General features: G+C 43.0%; 1 protein-coding gene across 2 annotated transcripts in view; it reads right to left on the reverse strand.

The window, feature by feature from the left end:
• LOC122811302 (pyridoxal phosphate binding protein) overlaps window positions 1-24,581 on the reverse strand; it is a 274,466-nt gene that overhangs the window by 124,385 nt on the left and 125,500 nt on the right. For both annotated transcript variants that reach the window (XM_044083062.1, XM_044083063.1), the window contains exon 6: window positions 7,934-8,076. In XM_044083062.1, the coding sequence (XP_043938997.1) occupies window positions 7,934-8,076 (143 nt within the window). The remainder of the gene's footprint in view (window positions 1-7,933; window positions 8,077-24,581) is intronic.

A 24,581-nucleotide genomic window follows, 5' to 3' on the forward strand; every position in this document is an offset into this window, starting at 1 on the left:
TCAAATGGAGGCAGGGTGAGTTGTTCCCATGCAGGTAATGGTGATCTTCTAGGAGGCCTTAAAATTTTGGCTCCTCTAAGATACTGCTTTAGTAAAGGATGAGAAAAGATTGGTGGCTCTGTATTGTAATGAGCCGAAATGGCAAAGGCATGGATTTTAACTGATGAGAAAGATAGGCCTTTGTCAAGCATCTCAGTTAAGTATTGTAATATCTGATGAATATTTGGTTCTGCTGTATCAGTTCCTTGTGCTTGATTCCAAGCACAGAATCTCATCCATTTATCAGCATAAGATTTTCTAGTACTAGGCCTTTTGGCTTCCAAAATGACATCCATCACAGCTTTACTGAGAGGAGTTGTTTGTATAACTACATGATCAGTCATGCCGCCAGGGACAGTGTCTGGAGTTGATTGTGCAGGATCGGATTGTTTTTCTGGGACAGTAGTTGACGTTTTTTAGGTAAGGTCCAGGCTGAGTATTGAGACAAGTTCCTTAGGACTGGGTACCAGTATTGGCGGGGCCAGTCCGGGGCAATTAGTATCATCTTTGGTTTCTCTTGTCTGACCTTTAGGAAGACCTTGGGAAGATGAGGCAGAGGAGGAAAGGCGTAAAATGATAGGTTTTTCCAACTGAAGGATAGGGCGTCCACTTTCCATGCTTGTCTGTGATAAGTCCTTGTGCAGAAACTTTTCAATTGGTAATTTTGAGGAGGGGCAAACAGATCTATGTCTGGGCTGCCCCATTTCTCTGTTATCATGCTGTAGACTTTTGGATTTAGTTTCCACTTGTGAGGGTCCATAAGGTTTCTGCTTAAATCGTCTGCAGGAGTACTTTGTTTTCCTGGCAGGAATTGAGCTTGAAGATGTATTTGGTAGGTCAAAGCTGTGTCCCACAGTGCCATGGCTAATCTGCAAAGGGGGTATGAGTGTGTGCCCCCTTGCTTGTTTATATACCACATGGGTGTGGTGTTGTCAGTCTATCAGTAGTTGTCCTGGATGAAGCAAGTCCTTGAAGGCTGTTAGGGCATTCTGAACAGCTAGCATCTCTTTCTGGTTGATATGTAGATGCATTTGTTTGGGGGTCCATATGCCCTGAATGCATCTTCCTGTCATGTGGGCCCCCCAGGCATAATCTGATGAGTCTGTTGTTAAAGGTTTGGCTGGCAGGGGGTAGAGTGAAGGGCCGTCCCATGTTTTGGTGACATGCCTTTGTCCATCACAGAAACTCCTGTTGTAGGCAGAGTATGAGAGGAATCATTGTTTCCAGACTGTGAGAATGTTGACTCCATAAACTTTTTAGGTACCACTTAAGTTTCCTCATATGCAGTCTTGCATATTTAATCAAGTAGGATGCAGGATGCCATGAAGCCCAAAGCCTGCAGAATTTGTCTTGCAGATAACTGGGTTTTTGTTGCCATCAGTTTGAAGTAAGTAGTCAGTTGCCTTTGCTTGTCTGGCGTGAGGTAAGCCATCTGAGCAGTTGTATTCAAGCTTGCACCCAGGAATGTTATCTTTTGAGAGGGTACCAGTTGTGATTTCTTTTCATTTATTGTGTACCCTAGGCATGTATGAAGCCTTTTCACAAATGCCAGGTGTTGACGAAGAATGTTCTTGCTCTCTGCTTGAATGAGACAGTCGTCCAAGTAAGGATATATCTGTATACTTCTTTGTCTGAAAAATGCAATTACTGGTGCCCGGCACTTTGTGAAGACCCTGGGCGCAGTAGATAAGCCAAAGGGCAGTGCAGAGAATTGGTAATGCATTAAGCCAGCCTTGAATCTTCAGTATCTTCTGCACGATTGTCTTATTGGGACATGCAGGTATGCCTCTTAAGTCTAATGTCACCAGCCAAGCATTCTTGCCCAGCATGGGCAGAAGCTGCTGCAAAGTCAGCATTTTGAATTTTGGTATGTCCAGGTATGTGTTCAAAATCGATAAATCCAGTATTGGCCGCCAGGCCTTGTCCTTTCTGAGTACCAAGAACAGTCTTGTGTAAAAACCTTGTCCTCTTTCCTATTCTGGTACTGGCTGAATGGCTCCCATCTCCATGAGGGACGTAACCTGTTTCTTTGCCTCTGCCCATTGATTTTTTTGGCAGATCTGGCCAACTGTTTCCCATTGGCAGAGTGTGGAAATGGAATCTGTATCCCTGTGATACGATGTTTAGTACCCACTTGTCCTAGGTTATTAACTGCCAATTTTGAGCAAAAAGTGCTAATTTTCCCCCTAAGGGTGCTGCCAAAAGGTAAGTGCTTGGTTTAGGCAGAGGGAAGCCATTGGGACTGTTTTCTGTAGGTTTGCACTTTATCTCCTCCAGATTTGGAGAAAGAAGCGCCCTATTGCTCTGACCTGTATGAATCTTGCGTCTGGTATCTGGAACCCTTAGGGCGTCTGGATTTGCCCCTTTGAGCTCTGTCTGACACAGGAAAGGACCAATTCTTTGTAGTCCAGTGTCTACTGAATATTGGTGGCTGCACTTGTAAGAAGTCTTTAACAGTTTGCATAGACTTAGCTTTGTCTTTCACTTTCTTTAAAAACCTCTTCCACCTTAATACCAAACAAAGTATCATGCTGTACAGGAGCATCTAGCAATTTAGCTTTAACATGATCAGGCACATTTTGTTCCTTTAGCCAGGCATGCCTCCTAATCACAGATCTAGTAACTGCGGCCCTGCAGGAGGCCTCTAAGGAGTCAAAACCACATTGCAAAGTATGCTTTGCAACCTGTTCAGCTGCATGCAATAATTCCTGCAATTCTTTATTTTCTGCACATTCAGAAATCAACATCATTTTCTGTTTCAGCAATCCCAGAACATGTTGTTGATACTTAAGCATATGAAGCTGACAGTTTAAGGCTCTGATTGCCAAGGTTGCAGATGCATAAACCTTTTTACCCCATCTGTCCAGTGCCCTTGAATCTCTGTCAGAGGGGGTAGGAGTTTTTGCTGTTGAGGCCTTAACTCCCTTTGGACTCCCGAAAATACATAATCCGCAATGTCTAAAACAGGGGGAATGGCTAAAGGCCTGTGTTGAGGGAGAAGAGGGAAATCCCTGAGCCTCTTTTTTTGACTCTGAGAAATCTTGACTCTCCCAGTGAAAATGCTCCCTCAAAGTATGCAAGGTTTCCCCAAATTAATAATCCTCAGGAGGAGAAGCAGATGGTATAGACTCCTCTGCATCAGAATCCTCATAGGGAGGTACAGCAAATTCCTGATCAGAAGAGGAATCAGAAGAAATAGAAACCTGATCTGAAGATTCATAATCAGTGTCTTGCCTAGGCCTCTTATCTGGAGAGGGAAGGGTACCCCTGATTAAGGTAATAAGGTCTTCAGCCATTTTGATCATCTGTTTTTTAGACATAGAGGCCTGTGCACGTGGCTCATGCATCTTTTTTAGTTTTAGAAATTGCCTTTGTCTTTGGTTTTGCAGCTGTAGTCTGATATACAAATGTTGAGGTCTGAAAAGACCCACAGAACCCGGTGCCTGCTCAGCAGCTCCGGACCCATCTGAGGGAGATACATCTGTCGGTCCAATACCTTGAGTATCTTGTGGCATGCCGGACTCCACATGGGTGTCGGTAGAGGCCTGCGACTCGAAGGTAGCAGGTATCAAGGGCTGCGAAAGTGCCTCACTGAGTACCGGCAAACCGGCGACTGGCTTATGAGAAGCTTCGTCGTCGGTTTTGGATCTCGACTACCTTTCTCTGTCCTTTTCTTTGCATTTTTTAGGTACCCCGGTAGTCTGATTGCTATCAGACGACATTTCTGGGTAGTTAAATCTGTTTCCAAAACACTTTGAGGCAAAAATATACAAACGCTTAATAGTGCTTTGGTTAAATCTAGCACAAAACCGACAGCCAGGCACGTTGTGATCAGGGCCTAGGCAAGGAATACAGTATAAATGGAAATCCTTATGAGGTATTTGCTTCCCACATGTAATACAATTATTAACTTTTTCTGACATCGGAATGGAGCAAGAAAAAAAGTTTCCCCAACGGGGTACTTAGCTTTAGTGAAGACTTCGGTTCTGAAACTCAAACTCGAATATTTCAGTAGTCGGCCGACCTGCACTTGCGAAATGCTTCTGCTTCGGGCACCGCGTGGCGAAAAAGACTAAAGAAAATGGTGTTAGCTGCATGTTTTATACCCCTGATGACCTGACGTCATGGAAGAGAAGACAGCAACCGATGCAGGATCCAAGACTTTGGAATTCAGACCGACTGAGGGCAACCTGCCAGCAGATTACCCAAATGTAATGACTGCAACAGTGAAACACGAAGAATATCTGAGACCTGAGGATGGAGGGAATGAAAAAAGGCAAGTGGAGCTACAGCCTTGGGTGTTGGCAGGGAAGCCAGCATAGGAATTGTCTGGAGCCTGCACCTGAAAAAACTTGATCCTGAGAAGGAGTCAGGAAGGACTTCTGGAAATTTATCATAAAACCTAGGCTTTACAAGAAGCAAACAGCATAGTGGAGGTGCTGAATCAAGGTCCCGGGGGAGAAGCCTGAATGTGCAGGTTGTCCAGTTAAGGTAAGATCTGTATCCTTCTCATCCTCATCCTGCAAAACACAATCATAGGAGCGAGGCATTTGACAAAGACCCTTGGGGCAGAAGAAAGGCCAAAGGCAAAGCAGAGAACTGAAAATGCAAAGAAGAAACAGAGAAATGGAAATATTTCCTGAAACGGGGATGACTAGGGATGTAAAGATAGGTATCCTTAGATCCAGAGAGATAAGGAAAGTCTGAGGAAGGAGAGGAGGAAACAAAGTCTGAAGGGACAGCATTCAAAAAGAAGGGATCTTCAGAAAGATGTTGAGCTGATTAAGGTCCAGAATGGGCCTCCAGGTGCCTTCTTTCCAGGGAATCAAAAACAAACATTTTGGAATAAAACCCCTTCCCATCCTTGAGGAGCAGGAACTGCGTGGATGATGTCTAGAGACAAAAAGCCCTTAAGTATATCTGGAAAAAAGGGCAGCTGTTCCTGACAGGGCTGAGGAATGCCTAAAAAAAAAGAGGAAGGGATTTCCACATAGTGAAGTATCCAAGACAAAACCCAGGAATCCTGAGTGATCTTGAACCAATTGGGAAGAGAGAGGGAAAGACGAAGAGACAAAGGAACCTGACATAGGATGGAGGGAAGAGGATAGTCAATCAGAACTTGATCTATCTGGAAAATGAGATTTCTGAGTAGTAGAATTGTGAATAGACTTAGCAGGAGGAGCCCGTCTAGAACCCTTTTGACCTTTGGGAGGAGGATGAGACTGTCTACATACAAAGGCAGGCTTAGAGTGAGAATTCCTCTGAAATTTGGGAATACGGGAAACAAAAATATATTTAAATTCCAGCAAGGGCTTCCCCATCTCCTGCAGGGACTTAAAAACTCAGCTGCTGTAGAACCAGAGACTTTTATTATCAAGTGGAGCATCCATTAATTTAGCCTTAATATCATCAGGTAAAGGTTGGAGGCAAGGTGAAGCCAAGAATAATGCCTTAACACAGAACCAATGGCAGCAGTCTAGAAGAAGCATCAGCTACACCATAACTACATTTAATAGTATGACGGGCCACTTGAGAAGAGGAACCCAACAAAGACAGGGCCAAATCCTTCCCCACAGAATCAGGAAGGTCAGAAATAACCTGATAAGTCTGAAAAAGAACAGCCAAGACATACCTGGTCATATAGGTCTGATAATTAAATGCCCAAAAGGCCAGGGTTAGCAGCAGGATACACCTCTTTGCCCAGCTGCTCCATGGTCCTACTGCCCTTGTCAGCAGGAAGCAATTTAGTAGAAGGCAATAGTTTGGAAGGTTTGTCAGATGAGAAAGACAGAGGATCAGCAGAAGGAGATTTGTAAAGAAACTTATAGTCAAACAGGCACCTTATAAAATCTGTCAGTTTTTTTAGCGGCTGGAGGCTGTGAATCAGGAGCCTGAGAAGCTACTGAAAAAGTGTCTAACAGGGCAGCTAGGACCAGACGGACAGCACAGGGCTTAGGGAACTCCATCTGGAAGAGTTCACAAAACCTCTTCTGGACATCAGAAACCTGAGTACAGTCCCATTTAAAGAATTCCATCATGCAAGAGAGAATATCCCCAAAAGAAAGTTCCTCAAAGGAGGATCTGAATTAATTCCTTCTCCTCAGAACCCTATTCTAATGGAGAAGGAATCTGAGGGGGGTAAAGCCAAGGACTCTTCCCCAGAGTCCAATTTCTCATCATAAAAGTCCTGCTCCCTAAGCCGCTTAACAGAAGTAAACCAGGGTGGGGCAGGAACAGAAACTCCCTGGGGAGGCTTCAAGGCTATGAGTGCATTTAACAACCCCTGTGTAAAATCCTGCCTTTCATGCTGGGGATCCTTGTAAGCAGTGGAAATAGGTTTTGTTTTCTGCTGCTCCTTAAAAGGAGCATCAACCTTAAAGACCTTAGGATGTTCAGACCCTTGCTGACATTCAATCAACATAGTGGGAATCGGTTCTTTAAGTAGAAAGACAAGGAAGAGAGATGACTACAAAGAGTCTTGGGGATAAACGTTTGACAAAGCAAACAAAGTATGGCTGTGAGAAGCAAAAAAAAATGCCACTGCTCATGACTGTCCTTATGGGGAACCAGTCTCCCATACAGACATTTTCCCTTTCTGAATGACATGTAAACTTACAAGCAAAGTAAAAACAAGCAGGGCATTTATCTGAAAACAGCTTTGTAACCAGCACAAACATTGGAGTGTTCGGACAGATGACTGAAGATTGCATTCAGAGTGGCAGCAAAGAAGTTCTGAGGTATGTACATACATCACCTTTTTGCCCTATTCCGTGAGCGGGGAGCATAGTGTGATGTACAATGTCTTTGAAAAACCTAAGGCTTTCGTATACTGGCATGATGTTGGGATGCCCCTTTGCAGGGGATCCCTTTAGTGAAGAACACTGCAGCAGTCATATGAAAGAACATCGACAAAGAGATTAACAGGGCGTATCACTTGTACTATAGTTCTTTTTATTTTAACTTGCTCATATAAATGTTATAATACTAACAAAAACTGTACACTATTTTAAAATCAGATGTCAGTACACACTGCCCTAGTGCTCCTCTACACACACTGATATAACAACAATGCACAACCTTTTAACAGGCTAACATGGTGACTTAAGGTATTTTAAAGTGGAGCATTTAATGAAAGCCTATTTAAGGTTAAAATTATTTATGTATTGTGGTCATGCTCCAGTCAAGGCTTACACATAACTGAAGTAACAATTTTCTGCATGTGTGCGCGCGCGCGCACACACACACACACACACACACACACACACACACACACACACACACACACACACACACACACACACACACACACACACACACACACACAGGCCATTGTTGTATATAATAGCTTGTATGTCTACATACAAAACAAAACAAAAACTATGGAATACAAGAATAAAGAATGGCATATGCAGCCAGGCCACACGGACCTAAAAGAATATATGCAGACTCAACTGCTCCAAGTGGCTGACACAAGGCATATTACTAGCACACTGTGCAGTGCAAACCAAACATACACTTAAGTAAACTGTAACAATGAATTCAACTCTGGCATTCCCCAACATCTTCTTATCGCCCATTAATTCAAAATACACCATACAATGGCAAGAAGGCTAATAACAAAGAGCTGTAAAACAGCTAAATTGTTACACTGCTTTAGTAGTTCTAAGGTCTACAGACATCATATTTAGATATAAAGATTGCAGTTTAAGGCAAAATATCAAGAGGTGCCTCACCATCAAATTTGACCCGTTTTAAACTCGAAAGGAAAATCAGTTTATCTGTATTCGTTATTTTAGACGAACTGGTGCCATGTATGTGCCTTCTAAAAAACAAAGGCCACAGACCCCTGAAATAAAACTACAAATTTGAAGAGAATGACATTGCTGTGACTTACCAGAAAGTCAGGGTTGGGTCCCTCACTGACATCATATCCATATCTTCCTATTGTCATCAGACCAACAAAATGCAAATGTGGACATTTGGTTAATATGTGTTGCACTGTTGCAGAGGTTTCTTCAGGGGGTATTCCGTGTTTACCTTAAAAGATATGCACACAATAAGAAAGCTCATTACCTTGAAGACAGTCACATTTAATACTTAAACAAATGTAATTCCATACAAATACTATCTTTAATTAAAAACAGCTTGTTTATACATATTTATGCTACTAATACATGGCCTTTTAAATTCCACAAAAAAAAAACACTTATTACAGGACTTGCCAAACAAAGTTGGTCTACTGCACGGTTTCTGATAACTGCAGATGCTCCAAAAAAGTATTTGTACTAAGCATGCAGTTAAATGTACCAGTCAGCACCTTTAAAAGTACTTGCCCTCCCTAAAATCCAGGTGCCACACTCAGTGATGCATGACAAGCTGACTTGCAGAAAAACACAGCACTAACTGCAAGCCCGGGACAGTGCTAACAGATATAGCAAAATCATCATCACAAGCAACCTGGACATCAGATTCCAAAGGTGCAAAACACATCACCTGCCAGCATGAACAGGCAAGGTACAGCTGGTGGAATGGTACCTACAAATTTACTGTTGCCTTTTTTGTGGCAAATTATTTCTAAAATGGTACTATTACGAGCACAAACAAAAATATACAGTCAAGACAGGTCCATTTCAACCTAGTTACATTTCCCCTTACAATCACTGACTAATGTCCACAGTAGAAGTCATTGCTATACCCAGCTACAGAATCCAACCATATGCCCATGCTACTGTTACTAGTTCAACTTAAAATTGCATAAAATAGAGGCCCTCTTATGCAGTCCATGGTGCAATATTAAAAGATGAAATTCCAGGACTAAAAAAAAGCCACAATCGTGTCTCAGGCCTCACTTCTGTTAAACAGATTGTTTCAAGGTCCACTATGAGATCACTTATTTATGAAAGATGGATCGATTCTTGGAGAAACCTTACCTTCATGAAGGGAAAAAAAAAGAGAGTTGAGAACACACAAAGTTCTACATTTCAAAAAGGTGACAGTCAACTCAATAGGCTCAAACAATTGTAAAATCAACTTTTGCAAGAAAAAAATGTCAGGGTCCATTTTGGTTTAATGTTTATTTGCCTGGCGTACAGAACACCTCTGTAAACAGTTTTACCTGTAAAAAGGCCATACCAAAAAGGATTACTAAATCACCACAAAAATTTAACAGGAGTATGCCAAACCTGATTTTGCGCAGTAAGCAGAGGTAATCTATAAACAAAGCAAAGTGTGCTTATTTTGGATAAATTCCTTTCTAAGACAGCTGCAGCGCAAACCTGCTACTACTGAAGCAGCACATCAGCATAGTAAGTTTCCTGGCCACATTCACGTCTTGAAAATTTTCAAGTCCGGCATATCAATAAGAGGGGCAATCATTCTACAGGAAGTAGAACTCTTTCCATCTGGGACACAGCATGTTATTTTAATTGGCAGTCAACAGGTTAGTTCTGAGATAAGTTTCAAGAGTTGAAACACACAAGGTTTGCTATCAAGTTTGGAATGACAAGGATGGGCCTTTGTCTGTCCTGGTTTGTTCTTAGAAGACTCTGAGGAAAGGATTTCTGTAGGCAATGGACCAATGGGAATGAGAAAGCATATTTGTTGTGCTACTTACTGATCATAGGAAGTTACTAGGCTAATGGCCCTAGGGCTCTTAACAAGCAGAGCCAAGAGTTTATCCCCCCCCCAAAAAAAACCTTCAGTCAGCACCTATCATCGCTGTCAATGACGAACAAAGGTGGAACCCCTGGGACAAATTTGTGGTTTCCCATCCACTCATCAAGGTTGTGCTTGAAGAGGGTCAGCGAGGGACTCTTGACATGTATGGGAAGTCTAGTCCAAAGACAGGGCAGCCTCTGGGAGACAAACCTGTCTCTCCAGCAGGTTTTGTTGATGTCACATATTAGATTTAGGCACATCAAGCGGGTAATGTGCAAAGAGTTAGACTTACGGATATGGAGCACCTCTAGTAGGGCGGGGTCTAATATGACCTTGTAGGTGAGACACAGATCACCTCTGAGCAATATGTACGATACTGAGTAGAGTGATAGTGATTTGATCCTGTCCGCATTGGACATATGCTGGAAGCCATGGATTCTCTTTGTGAGGCATTTCTGTGGCCTTTCCAGTTCGTGTAGGTATTTTGAGAGGTACATACCAAATGGGGATTTTTACTCAATTATGGGTCTAATGAGGGAGGAGAACAGAGAGATAAATAACCCTTTTTTCTGGATGCAATCCCTTTACTTATGAGATGAACCCAGTAAAAGGCTTTTCTGACCATTGCCACCACATGGTGGTCGAATGTGAGATTGTTGTCAACTTGGAGTAACCAGGTCTCTCACCGTTGTGTGCTTAGGGGGTTGAAGTTGATGTGATAATCAGTAGGGGCCGTGTTTTTGCTGAATGGTAAGAGAATACATTTTTTGCATTTAACTTAAGGGCATGACTGACACCAGTTATTTCTAGCTGTGAGACCCTTTTGCAGTATGTTATCATTTGGGGAGTCAATGACAGCACCAAACTGACAGTCATCTGCAAACTTGGTCAGCCATAGGCCCTTTGTCTTTGCCTGAACCTCTGGGAAGTACATGCCAAACAGTACGGGTCCCAGGACAGATCCCTGAGGAACACCTCTAGTGGTGGCGTCTATTTTGACCTTGTGGGTCCTATCGGAGAGACAGTTGGCCACCCTCCTGATGAGATAGAGATTTATGCCAAGTGCGTTAACTTTTCGATGATGCCAGAGTGGGGAATTGCATCAAAGGACTTGGCCAAATCAAGGTAAGCTTAAGCTGTATGTACAGACTTTCCCTCATCCAGGGCCTTGGTGAAAGTCTCAAAGAAGTCAACCAGGTTCAATAGACAAGATCTACCCCTGACAAATCCAAACTGGATGGGGTCAAGTTCTTGGAGATTGCCTATGTCCTTGTTTATGAGATCCACAACAATATGCTCCATGGCTTTACAGATAAGACTTGTCAAGCTAATGGGGTGATAGTTTCCTGGGTCAGTAGTGGCACCACCTTTGTGCAAAGGGATGACAATGGAAGTTGTCCACTCTGCCAGACTGAAAACTGTAATTAGACTGTGGTTGAATAGTGTGCTCAATGGTGAAGCTAGTTCTTGCTGGAGATGGTGCAGAATACAGCCTAGGATACTATCAGGTCCCATGGAGGCTGTGTTCTTTGCCTTGGATAGGGCCCTTAACATCTGATCTACAGAGATGTGAGGTGTGGGACAAGTACTGGGGATGTCGAATGGCCCTTTGCAGGGGGAAAGGGGGGTGAAGTTTGCGCTGAACCTATCAGCTAGCAGGTTGGTCAAGTCAACAGGATCAGTGTAAGTGGTACATTAAGTACTAATTCAGAACAAACCTGGGCTTCGTCATGGAGGTTCCTGATATTATAACTGAAGGACTTGTGGTTTTCCTTTGTCTTGGAGGCTAATTTCAACTCATAACTGGCTTTGGAGGTTTTCACTAGTGATCTAATTTGCTTTTTGAGGCTGAAGAGGGAGTTTTTCCCAATTTGGAATTTGTTCCTTTTTACCGTTGGATAACAGTTTCTTCCTTTTGTTGTAAAGCCTGTTGGTAGAGGATGTCCACCAAACAGGTATGAGTTTCCTTGAGCAGCAGGTTTTAGTTCTGCTGAGTATGGCTGGGTCCACACATTGTGCAGGTGCTTGTATACTGCAATGGCGTACTGTTCAGCATAGTTGTATGCATCCTCTGAGGAGGACAGTGGTGTTAAGCTACTGATACCCTCCCTTAGTAGGTTGTAGTCACCTTTTGAGAAATTTTGTAGGCTGGTTACGGCTGGGGAGGGGTTTGGTGGGATAGAAACTTCGAATGAGACAGACCAATGATCTGATCTCACCAAGGAAGAACATACTATGGGAGTGGTACAGTGGTCACCCATGTTGGTGAGAACCAAGTCCAGAATGTTATCTCCCCTTGTGGGCGATGAGACAAGCTGGTCTAGTGCATTAGAACCGATGAAGTCAATGAATCGTTGGGTGAGCGCATTAGTGCAGGAATAGTTCACCCAGTCTATGGCAGGGTAGTTGAAGTCACCGAGGATCAGGGTGTTAGTGGGTACCTTGTGGAGTCAAGTAGGTCCAGGTAGGAGGAGTGCATGTCCTGAGTCATGGAGAGGGGTCTATAACTGGCTATAACTTGGATGAGTGTCTTGCCAACTGTCAGTTGCACCAGGAGTAATTCTAGTGAGTCATGCTGGCAAACCAGTCTGGAGGTGTGCCTGTTTTTAATGAAGATAGAGACTCCACCACCCTTAGTCTTTCTGACCTTGTTTTGAGATCAGAAAAAAAGTGTGGAATAAAGTATAACCTGGTAAGGCAGGGGTGCTCTCCACAGGCCTGAACTAAGTTTGTGGCCGCACAGACATCGGAATCTTCCAGTGTGAGAATAGCCTCCGGTGAGTGCATTTTCAGGTTAAGGCTCCTAGCGTTAAGCAGCATGACCTTCAACTTGCTTTTTGACAGACCTTTTATGTTGGAGGATTTGTCTTTGGAACATAGCCTTAAAAAAGGCACAATGGGGGTGGCAAGAGCCTTGGCCAAGATCCAGAACCTCAGGGGTGACAGGTGGAGGCCATCTCTGGCAAAGCATTGAGGCCTGTCAATGATGTCATTCCAGGCAAACAGATACTGGATCCCCTTGGAAAGACACCAGAAACTAAGCCAATTGTCGAAGGCAATTATTTTTTGTTGGTATTGTGATATCATTCTTGGTGAAGATAGGATGCTAATGAATACATAAGTATAATCTCTGGGGGTGGGAAAAGGGGCTGCCCTGTGGGAACCATCACTACTAAACTACTGTGATAAATACTGATGTGTCTATCCTCAATTGATATGCCAAGTATCCTCTGTGACTCACTTTTGTAACCAGTTATGATCCCAGGCCAGAAAAAGGCAGGCTTCAGGAGTTTTGTAGACTGCTGTATACTACTACGTATAATTTAAGAGATGCCATCTTCCAACACACCCTGCTGTCAACAATTAATGACTTCCATTTGTTGGAGAATGCAATTAACTTACGGGTAACTAAGAGAACGTTTGAAGCATTTGATGCCACCAAAGATTGTGCCAGACCTAGAACAAGCATGACAAATATTTTTCTGTGTAGTTGTACCCTGCTTTTCCCCAGTTATTTACCTCTGTTACTTTCTATGAAAAGAAAATTAATTTTAGAAGCGAGAAAATACCATAAAGTGTTCCACTGCAGTTTTAATATAAGTACTGCAACATTTTCCCACCCCATCTTACCACAATTATGTAGGTGGTTTCTTAATAAAAAGTTTATTATTAAGAATGCACCCATATATTTTTCTGAATCCCACTCTACTCAGATGTGGTATAGAATTGTGTGCATCCATATACTTTAATGGACAGGGACCAATGCATGCAGTACACTGACATCACCAAAAGTAAAGCTCAATGAACACGTAATCATAAATAAATTATTGCGTACTTGGCAATATGGTACCCATTTAGCTCCCTTGGTTGTTTGTGGCTTTAATGTAGTGTTTCTATTGTGGTTCCAGTTTTTGCACATTAACATCCATTTTTGTTGAGCTGTACATCTCCGTTTCCTGTAGAAGTGTACTCTGGAATTTCTGCCTTGTTTTCTTATTCAGCAGCGAATTTCCACAGTGCAATGTGTACTACAACCTCTCCAGCTGTATTCGTCATGCAATTTCAAAGCACTGCACTTACGCTAATGAGCCAATCATGGGTAAAGGTCACTGAATCGTACTGTTTTTGCAATATGAAGCATGTGCATGACTGCAAGCACACACACCCACACCACACACACCCCCTCACACACACACACCACACCCACCCACACACACCCACACACAGCCACACACACACCATACACAGCCACACACACCACACACCCACACACAAACACCACACACCCACACACAAACACCACACACCCACACACAAACACCACACACCCACACACCCACACCACACACACACACCACACACACACACACACACACACACACACACACACACACACACACACACACACACACACACACACCACACACACACACCACACACACACACCACACACACACACACACACACACACACACACACACACACACACACACACACACACACACACACACACACACACACACCACACACACACACCACACACACACCACACACACACACACGTCTGCAAAGAGGATTGCTCATGCCCGTGAAGGTTGCTAACCCCTGCATGGATAACTGTATTAAGGCTCCTACAAGCACCACAGAGCAACAGTGGACTGAAGTGCGACTTCTGTACTACCCTAGTATGCCACTCATTTACGTGCCACTATAGGATGAAATATGCATTGTCAAGTTGCCCTGGTGCAAAATGACACATGACATGATGCCTGCAATGTGTATTGATACAAATATGCTACAGACTTCCTTAAGGCTGGACCTGTGAAGTGGCCACTTCTTTGTAGAGTGAGAACTGTGGCAGGGTTCCAAGGTGGTGCATGAAATTCTAAGATATTTTCTTAATTCATTTTTTTTTTGTATTTTATTTCATGCACAGACACAAATGGGAGCATTTGCTAGGGACCTCTTGATGGTCCCAGTAGAAGATGAACTTCTGTCACTGCCTTGGGAGGGCAATTACTGATGTCACAGACATCACCTGCACTGGAGACCAGTGCAGGCTTCACTAGTGCAACCTAAATAAGCACCACTTTCATCTTTTTTGCCAATGGGAAATGGAGGCAACAGAAAGTGCTCCAGAGTTCTATGGCAAGTACTCACAAGAACTGTTCTGCTATTTAGTCTAAACTGCCTAATCAAATGCAGAACATTTGTTTCATCAACATTTTCATTTTTTGTTAGGTTTTTGCACAGATTGAGGATAACTGGATGAATTTTGAATGTATATGGACATCTCTCCATACTCAGGGGTATGTACATGCTGGTAATATTACAACTGCATATATTCTGATATCTGCAAAACAGTGTATTGTTAAGTTGTTGCTAGCAGTGGAAACCACTAGTATGCCAGTACACACCTCTAACACACATGCACTGCACATTCTGGCTGCCATACCCTTTCACCCACTATACTGCACTGCAGCATTAATGCTGTCAGAGTATTGATCACTGGCCTGCCTCTGATTGCCCTCTAGCATGCCTGGTGCCATACACTACATCACACCCAAGGCTTTGCTCCCCCTACCTTACTACATCCACTGCCATAGCCCTGACATCCATATGGGGTGCACTGGCCTGTTGGCATGGCATGATGCAGGCACTGTCCATTCCAAGGGTCCTGCAAATGTCAGCTCCATCCAGCATATGCTGGGTATGCCTCAATACAGTTTATTCAGTCATGTATCATAATGTGAAAGCCACCAGTTCTATGTGGACCCCTGTTCAGGCCACTGTTTTGGCCTCTGTGATTGACTCAATGACATACTCCACCTGCTGTCTTGCAGGCCTCCATATAGTAAGTTATATATGCCACTTCCCTGCATATCCCTTGGCCATACAGCAGTGTTGTAAAGGTGTCTTACACCATCTTTCATGGCCTTACAGTCAACTCAATGCATTGCAAGCACTGTTCTGACATACCCACAAGAGGACTGCTTAGCTCATGTCAGCCTCCTGCTTGTAGCATGCTGCCTCCAAACAGTAATGTTTGACACAGCAGATGCAGCTACATTACCACTGCATACCTAACATTTTAATCCTCCACATACTCATGAATAGCAGTACCACTAATGTTTTTTTCCTGTTCTCTCTCTCTACCATTGTTCTTCTTTTATATGCTGTTTTTTTGTTTCTTTCCAATTATACTGCTATTTTATGCAGTGACAGCAACAGCCATGGTGACACAGTGGTCACCTCACCGTCAACTTGTATCGTCACCCCCTCTGGATTTCCAGCTGCCTTCAGGCCTGCCATTCTGCAGGGCGATATAGGTCATCAAGAGGGAGGTAATCTACAGGGTTCCATGGTGGCCTCTGGTGAATTGTCAGCAATGAACAATGTAAGGTATCCATTTGTGGATGCCATCGGAAGGTAATGGAATGCAACAAAGCAAGAAATGGAGGATACGGTGACTGCACTGTTGGGCTGGTGGCTTGGCAGCTGCCTGAAGCACATCTGCATACTGCTGCTTAGCCATGTCTACCAGGTCACCAGTAACTGGCTTCAACAGGAGGACAACCACAGGGTAATGCATATGTTTGACTGTTCCTGCTTGCATTCCTACATCCTGTTTCCTGCTCACACCTTCCCTTTGCTACTTTTCCACTTCACCTTTCTTGAAAAAAAGAAAAAAAGAAAAAGAAAATGGGCATTTGACAGATACCACTATTATTCTTGATTCCTCGTGCCACGACTCTCTCCTTCTCCCTGCCCTTCTTTGTGCTCCGCTGCTTGCTCTTCGCCCTTTATGACTGTCTTGTACACTCATTCCCTTTCCATTTAATACAATAAATTGGGATGAACTTTGCTGTGAAGCTCCTATGATGCCTGTCGCCTGTTCTCACAACAGCATGCCATTTGTGTATCTGAAGACACATCATTGTGAGCATGCTACAAGGCTTCTTAGGTCATGTGACTACTGTCATGCAATGCTGTTTTTTGTATGATTTATGAGGGTTTTGTCAAAGCAATCTTTAGTTAGTTCTTCACAGTGACACAAAGTGGCACCTTTTATATTGTTAAACAGCTTTAGGCAATTTTGTGCTACTTCAATCTTCTTATTTTGCAATCATGCAACACACAGAAAGTACAGTTATGTACACTTACCATAAATGTAGATGTTAAGAGTGTATTCACTGTTGCAGTCATTACATTTGGGTAATCTGCTGGCAGGTTGCCCTCAGTCGACTTGAATAACAAAGTCTTGGGTCCTGCGTCAGTTGCTATCTCCTCTTCCATGACATCAGGTCATCAGGGGTATAAAAACATGCAGCAGACACCATTTTTATTCAGTTTTTCTTGCCCCAGATGTCAGGTGCCCCCCAAATGGGAAGCAAATATATATATACATATATATATATATATATATATATATATATATATATATATATATATATATATATATATATATATATATATATATACACATATACACATACATACACACACACATACACACATGTAAATGCACTTTTTGCAACATAAACTTTACCTTTATCCAATAGCAAATACACCACAAAGGCTTTAGTATACAGTGAAGGAAAGAAAGGGTATAGAAAAGGGGGATGGTGGGTGGGTAACCCGGACTGCAACAGTGAATACACTCGAACATCTACATTTAAGGCAAGTGTTCACAACTTTACTATGTTCTTTATGTTTCACTGTTGCAGTCATTATATTTGGGTAGAATCCCAAAGCTATGGATGGGAGGATGGAACTAAACAGCATTAGGAGCAGCTATAAGGTCCTGCAGAACTGCAGTGGCAAAGCCTGCCCTGGATTTGGAGAAGAGAGGCAAATGATAATACTTTGTGAAGGTATGAACAGAGCTCCAAGTAGCAGCCTCTATAATGTCTTTGGTTGGAACCCCTCTGAGAAAAGCTGCTGAGGTAGAGGCAAGCCCTAGTGGAATGTGACCTGATTCCCTTGGGCACAGGTTTACCATGGTGCAAGTAGCAGAAACGAATGCAGTGGCTTATCCACTTAGAAAGAGTCTGCTTTGATATAGCCTTCCCCTCTGACCCTGCAGCAAATGCTACCAGTAGTTGCTTAGACTTTCTTAGAGATTTGGTCCTGTTTAAGTTGAATCTTAGTTGTCTGTGTACGTCCAGTGAATGCAGAATCTGCTCCCCCTTGTTCTGCGGATTTGGGTAAAATGTTGGCAGGTGAATTGTCTGGTTAAGAGCCACACTGGATACCACCTTAGGCATAAAAGGAAGATTGGTCCTGAAGGACACCCTGTCCGGGTAAAATGTAATAAAGGCTCCACAGCCATGAGAGCCTGTAGTTCTGAAACCCTTCTTGCTGAAGTGACTGCCAAGGGAAAAGCTATTTTCCAAGATAGAAATTTTATATCCGCAGTAGCTGCTGGTTCAAAAGGAGGCAGGGTGAGATTTCCAGCACAAAATTGAGGTCCCATGCAGGAGTTGGTGATGATCTGGGAGGCCTTAAATTTTTGGCCCCCTTAAGATACTGTTTAAGCAGAGGATGAGAAAAGAGGAGAGGCTCTGTGTTGTAATGAGCAAAGATGGCAAAGGCATGGATTTTTATTGAAGAAAAAGATAGGCCCTTGTCAAGCATCTCAGTCAAATATTGTAAAATCTGAGGAATATTGGGGCTTTGCTGGGTCTGTTCCTTGTGCTTGGTTCCAAGCACAGAAAGTGCTTGGTTCCAAGCACAGACTCTCTTCCATTTATCAGCATAAGAATTTCTAGTACTAGGCCTTCTGGCTTCCAAAATGACATCCATCAAAGATTTACTGAGAGGTGTTTGAATAACTAAATGATCAGCCATGCTGCAAGATTCAGAGTTTGGAGCCGAGTGTGCAGAATTTGATTGTTCTGCTGAGATGGTAGATGAGGTATTTGAGGCAAGTACCAAGGAGGAAGTTGAGACATATTCCTTAGAATTGGGTACCAGTGCTGGCGAGGCCAGTCTGGAGTAACTAGGATCATTGTTGGTTTTTCCTGTCTGACTTTTAGTAAGACCTTGGAGAGAAGAGGCAGAAGGGGGAAAAGCATAGACTGATAGGTTTTTCCAACTGAAGGAAAGGGCATCCACTTTCCATGCTTTTCTGTGACAAGTTCTTGTGCAGAATTTGTCCAGCTGATAATTTTGGGGAGAGGCAAATAGATATATGTCTGGGCTCCCCCATTTCTGTATTAACATGTTGAAGATTTGTGGATCCAGTTTCCATTTGTGCGGGTCCATAAGATTTCTGCTTAGGTCGTCTGCCAGATTATTTTGTTTTCCTGGCAGGATTTGAGCTTGAAGATGTATTTGGTAAGTCAAAGCTGTGTTCCACAATGCCATGGCTAGTCTGCAAAGGGGGTAGGAATGTGCACCCCCCTGCTTGTTTATATACCACATAACCGTGGTGTTGTCCGTCTTTATCAGAGGTTGTCCTGGATGAAGTAAGTCCTTGAAGGCTGTCAGAACATTCTGAACAGCTAGCATCTCTTTCTGGTTGATATGCAGATGCATTTGTTTTGGACTCCATTTGCCCTGAATGCATCTCCCAGTCAGGTGGGCCCCCCAAGCATAGCCTGATGAGTCTGTAGTTAGGGTTTGAGTGGCAGGGGGTAGGAGTGAATGACAGTCCCTTGTTTTGGTGACATGTCTCTGCCCACCAAAGAAACTCCTGTTGTAGGCAGGGAAAGAGAGGAATCATTGTTTCCAGACTGTGACAATGTTGACTCCATAAACTTTTTAGGTACCATTGAAGTTTCTTCATATGCAGTCTCGCATATGGAATCAGTAGAGTGCAGGATGCCATGAACCCCAAAGTCTGCAGAATTTGTCTTGCAGATAACTGGGTTTTTGTTGCCATTTGTTTGAAGTGTGTTGTCAGTTGCCTTTGTCTGGTGTAAGGTAAGCCATCTGGGAAGTTGTATTCAAGCTTGCACCCAGGAATGTAATTATTTGAGAGGGTACCAGTTGGGATTTCATTTCATTTATTGTGTACCCTACGCATGTTAGAGGCCTTTTTACAAAACGCCAGATGTTGAAGAAGAGTGTCCTTTGTCCTCTGCTTGAATGAGACAGTCGTCCAGATAAGTATAAATTTGTATGCTTCTTTGTCTGCAGAATGAAATTACTGGTGCCAGGCACTTTGTAAAGACCCTGGGCACAGTAGATAAGCCAAAGGGCAGTGCAGAGAATTGGTAATGCAAAAAACCTGCCTTGAAGCGGAGGTATCTTCTGCATGATTCACTTATTGGGATATGCAGGTATGCCTCTTAAGTCTAGAGTCACTAACCAAGTGTTTCTGCCCAGCATAGGCTGTAGCTGTTGTAAAGTCAGCATTTTGAATTTTGGAATGTCCAGGAACGTGTTCAAAATCGACAAGTCCAGTATTGGATGCCAGGCATGGTCTTTTCTGGGTACCAGGAAGAGACTTGAATAAAAACCTTGTCCTTTTTCCTTTTCTGGTACTGGTTGAATAGCCGCCATAACCATGAGGGACATAACTTGTTTCTGAGCCTCTGCCCACTAATTTTGTGGCAGATCTGGCCATCTGTTTGGAACTGGCAAAGTATGGAAATGAAATCTGTACCCCTGGGATACTATGTTTAATACCCACTTGTCCTGGGTAATTAACTGCCAATTTTGAGCATAAAGTGCTAATTTTCCCCCCAAGGAGGCTGCCAAAAGATAAGTGCTTGATGAAGGTAGAGGAAAGTCATTGAGACTGCTTACTGTAGGGTTGTGCTTGGTTTCCTCCAGATTTGGAGGTGGAGGCACCCCATTGCTTTGACCTGTAAGAACCCTGTGATTGATATCTGGAGCCTTTTGAGCGCCTGGATTTGCCTTGAGTGTCTCTGTTGGATACAGGAAAGGACCAATTTTTATTTGGCCAGTGCCTACTGAAACTGGGTGGCTGCACTTGCAAGAAATCTTTTACAGTTTGCATAGATTTAGCTTTGTCTTCCATTTTCTTTAAAAACTCTTCTGCCTTATCACCAAACAGAGTATCATGCTGCAAGGGGGCATCCAACAATTTAGCTTTAACATGATCAGGCAAATTTTGCTCCTTGAGCCAGGCATGCCTTCTAATCACAGATCCAGTAACTGCGGCCCTGCAAGAAGCCTCCAAGGAATCAAAACCACATTGCAAAGTATGACCTGTTCTGCTGAACGCAATAATTCCTGTAACTCTGTTTTCCACACAATCAGAAATCAACATAATTTTCTGTTTCAGTAAGCCCATAACATGCTGTTGGTATTTAAGCATATGAAACTGGCAGTTTAAGGCCCCGATTGCCAAGGTTGCAGATGTATAAACCTTCTTTCCCCATCTATCCAGCGCCCTGGAATCTCTATCAGAGGGGGTAGGATTTTTGGCTGTAGAGGCCTTTACACCCTTGGGACCCTGTGAAATAGTCTCAGGATCAGCAGCAGTATTTTTGAATAGAAATTTGTGGGAGTCAGGAACCCTATAATATCTGTCTGGCTTACTAGGAGCTGGAGGTAGGGAATCAGGAGCCATGCTTGATTCCGAGAACACATCATCAACAATGTCTAATACTTGAGGTATTGCCAAAGGCCTATGATGAGGAAGGAGGAGGAAATCCCTAAGCCTCTTTTTTGATTCAGAGAAGTCCTGACTCTCCAAGTGAAAATGTTCCCTTAAAGTATGTAAAGTCTCTCCAAAAGAGTAATCCTCAGGAAGAGATGCAGATGGGATGGATTCCTCTGCATCAGAATCCTTATAGGGTGGAATAGAAAATTCCTGATCAGAAGAAATGGAATTCTGATCTGAAGATTCATAATCAGTGCCTTGCCTAGGCCTCTTAGCAGGGGGGGGGGGTTGGGAACCCCTGATCAAGGTAATTAAGTCCTTAGCCATTTTGATAATCTGTTTTTTAGGCATAGAGGCCTGAGCACGTGGCTCATGCATCGGTTTTTTAGACACAGATGTTTTTGACCTTGTTTTTGAGGCTGGCGTCGGTTTAATACAAAAATGTTGAGGCCTGAAAACACACTCGGAAGCCGGTGCCTGCTCAGCGGCTCCGGACCCATCCAAGGGAGAGACACCCTCGGGTTCAATACTCTGAGAATCTCGCAGCATACTGGATTCTGAATGGGTCTCGGTAGAGGCCTGCGACTCAAACGTAGTGGGTATTGGGGACTCCGAAAGCACCTCACTGAGTACCGGCGAACTGGCGACTGGCTTAGAAGCTTCATCGTCTGTTTTGGACCTCGATGGTCTGTCTCTGTCTTTTTCTTTGCGTTTTTTGTGAACTCCGGTAGTCGGATTGCTAACCAACGACATTTCAGGATAATTAAATCTTGATCCAAAATTTTTAGAAGCAAAAAATATGCAGACGCTTAATAGTGCGTTGGTTAAATCTAGCACAAAACCGACAGCAAGGCACATTATGATCTGGGCCTAGGCAAGGAATACAGTACAAATGAAAATCCTTAAGAGGTATTTGCTTCCCACAAGTAATGCAATTATTAACTTTTACTGACATCGATAAGGAGCAAGAAAAAGTTTCCCCAATGGGATACTTAGCTTTAGTTTGAAGACTTCAGTTCTGAAACTCGAATGCGAAAATTTTAGGAGTCGGACGACCGGCATTTGCGAACTGCTTCTGCTTCGGGCACTGCACGGCAAGAAAGACTAAATAAAATGGCGTCGGCTGCATGTTTTATACCCCTGATGACCTGACGTCATGGAAGAGGAGACGGCAACTGACGCATGACCCAAGACTTTGTTATTCAGGCCGACTGTGGGCAACCTACCAGCAGATTACCCAAATGTAAATGACTGCAACAGTGAAACACGAAGAACATCCACAATACATACGGCAATGCAATATTTTAAAGCTCATCAAGAAGTACATGTATTGTCCACTTTAGTACCTTCAAAACAACTAATCAGCTACCTGATAAATCAAATGTAAAGTATGGTTACGTAAGAACTTAACACAATAGTAGACGTTTGCGCAGATCACTGTTACAGTAATGCTGACCAAAGGTTGTATCCTGCCAAAGATACTGTACTTCCAGCCAGTATGCCATATCTCAGGCAATCTTTCCTTACACTCCTCACGTCTGACATTTGACTTAAGCAAGAAGGCTGTATGCTGGTACACAAGGGATATATGGGTGCCAAAATCCTCAGACCCTTTTTGCTGCCAGTCTGGGGAGCAAGCTATCATCATCTCATTGGTATGTCAACCTTTGAAAAGGCTCCAGATTACCACTGCCAGCAAAAGCCAAGTACCCAAACTAGTGGCCTTTCATTTTTTGTTTTGATATTGGATTTTTGTTAATATCAAAGAGAGGCAAATGCCTTCATAGGAGGTAAATTCCCTACAACGAAAGGCATTCTCAGTGTTTTTTTTTTTTTTAATGACCTGAGCATATTAGTGATTGTACTACTTGTAAGGCTTTTGTCCCTAAAACCTTGCAAAGCCATCTCCCCTCTCAGAAAATTTAGAGAATTATGGGCTGAAGGTTTCAGCACGAGATACCAACATCCATCTGTGCTCCAGACTTGGATGTTCTCTTGTCCTCTCACAGCAAAAATCTAAGAAACCAAAGGAAGACAGCGCCACCTTGGTTTCCTTCTCCCAGCTGAAGCCAAAAGTATCTGTTGAGACAGTTGAACAGTCTGCTGACCATCCAACCTCTAGATTTGTCCCCTCTGTAGTGACCCTGCTTGAGGCTGACAAAACACCCTTCAGACATGTCCCATCCAACCAGTCTGATAGCCTTGAAAGGGGAATTCCAGCTCTTAATTTCTAAGGGATTAGATAGAATACCTCAGATATTAAATTTGTAAGGACATCACTGGTTCTATAATGGAGGTACCCAGACAGTTCCAATAGTAGTAGGAGCAATAGGTCTTATAAAAAAAGAATGTAGAATCGTTTTTTTGATACGTTACCAATATATATGTAACACTGTATGAACAGCAGGAGTAGTAAGAGCTCTTCTAGCTAACATCAAAGACTGAAACAATACTGATTTTATGAACTTTAATTGTACTTTGACACAGGAATGGGGTCCATTCCTGTCATGGTATTAGACACCCAAACGACTTTGAGAAATTAAGAGGGATGCATCAGAAGTCGGGCTCTACTCGTTTAATTTCTCTGGCTACCCAAAGAAAAATAAATAAATAAAAATCAATCAATGAGAGCACCTCTCCACTCCAATCACTCCATTTTCAAAAGCCCCTTACCCAACAGGAATGGCAACAATTTTCTCAGGGTTTATTTAAAGCATTCATGGCTTTTATACCCCCCCTTAGATTATTTCTTCTTCTTCTCTCCCTTTAAAAGAAAAAAGGGATTCACTTCCAGAAGATTCCTCTTCTTCAGAGCCAAGATCTCAACATTTGAATTATTCCTTTCAGATTCACTCCTCTTTGGGATAAGAATCACAGCCTGAAGACAAGCCCTCAGACTCCCTCAGGAAGAGATCTTTGTGAAAACTATTCAGGAAATGCAGTAGTTTAATTGGAAGGGCAAATTAAATCAAGAGTCACCAAAGACGTATTATGATCTTTTGCATGTGGACATTCACAAGTCACCTTCTATCCCTCCAGTTCTTAATGTTTAGGATACACTCATCTTTCTGCTTCTTTAACCCAGAGCCACAGCAACCTGCACACAAAAAGCCTGACAGATATTACAAGGTCCCCAGTTCTCACAAATGCTTGTATAAAAATCCAGCCTCAGATACCACTGTAGTTTCCACTGAATCTGACAAGCCCTCTAAACAACTCTTTCCTTCAGCCAATGCTCTCCCCAATGATAAGGGCAGTTAAACTATAGATTGACACTCAGAAAAAAGTAAATGCTTAAACCTTTCAG

This window comes from Protopterus annectens, chromosome 9.part0 (genome assembly GCF_019279795.1).
Source record: "Protopterus annectens isolate FY-2018-M chromosome 9.part0, PAN1.0, whole genome shotgun sequence".
Classification (NCBI taxonomy): Eukaryota; Metazoa; Chordata; order Ceratodontiformes; family Protopteridae; genus Protopterus; species Protopterus annectens.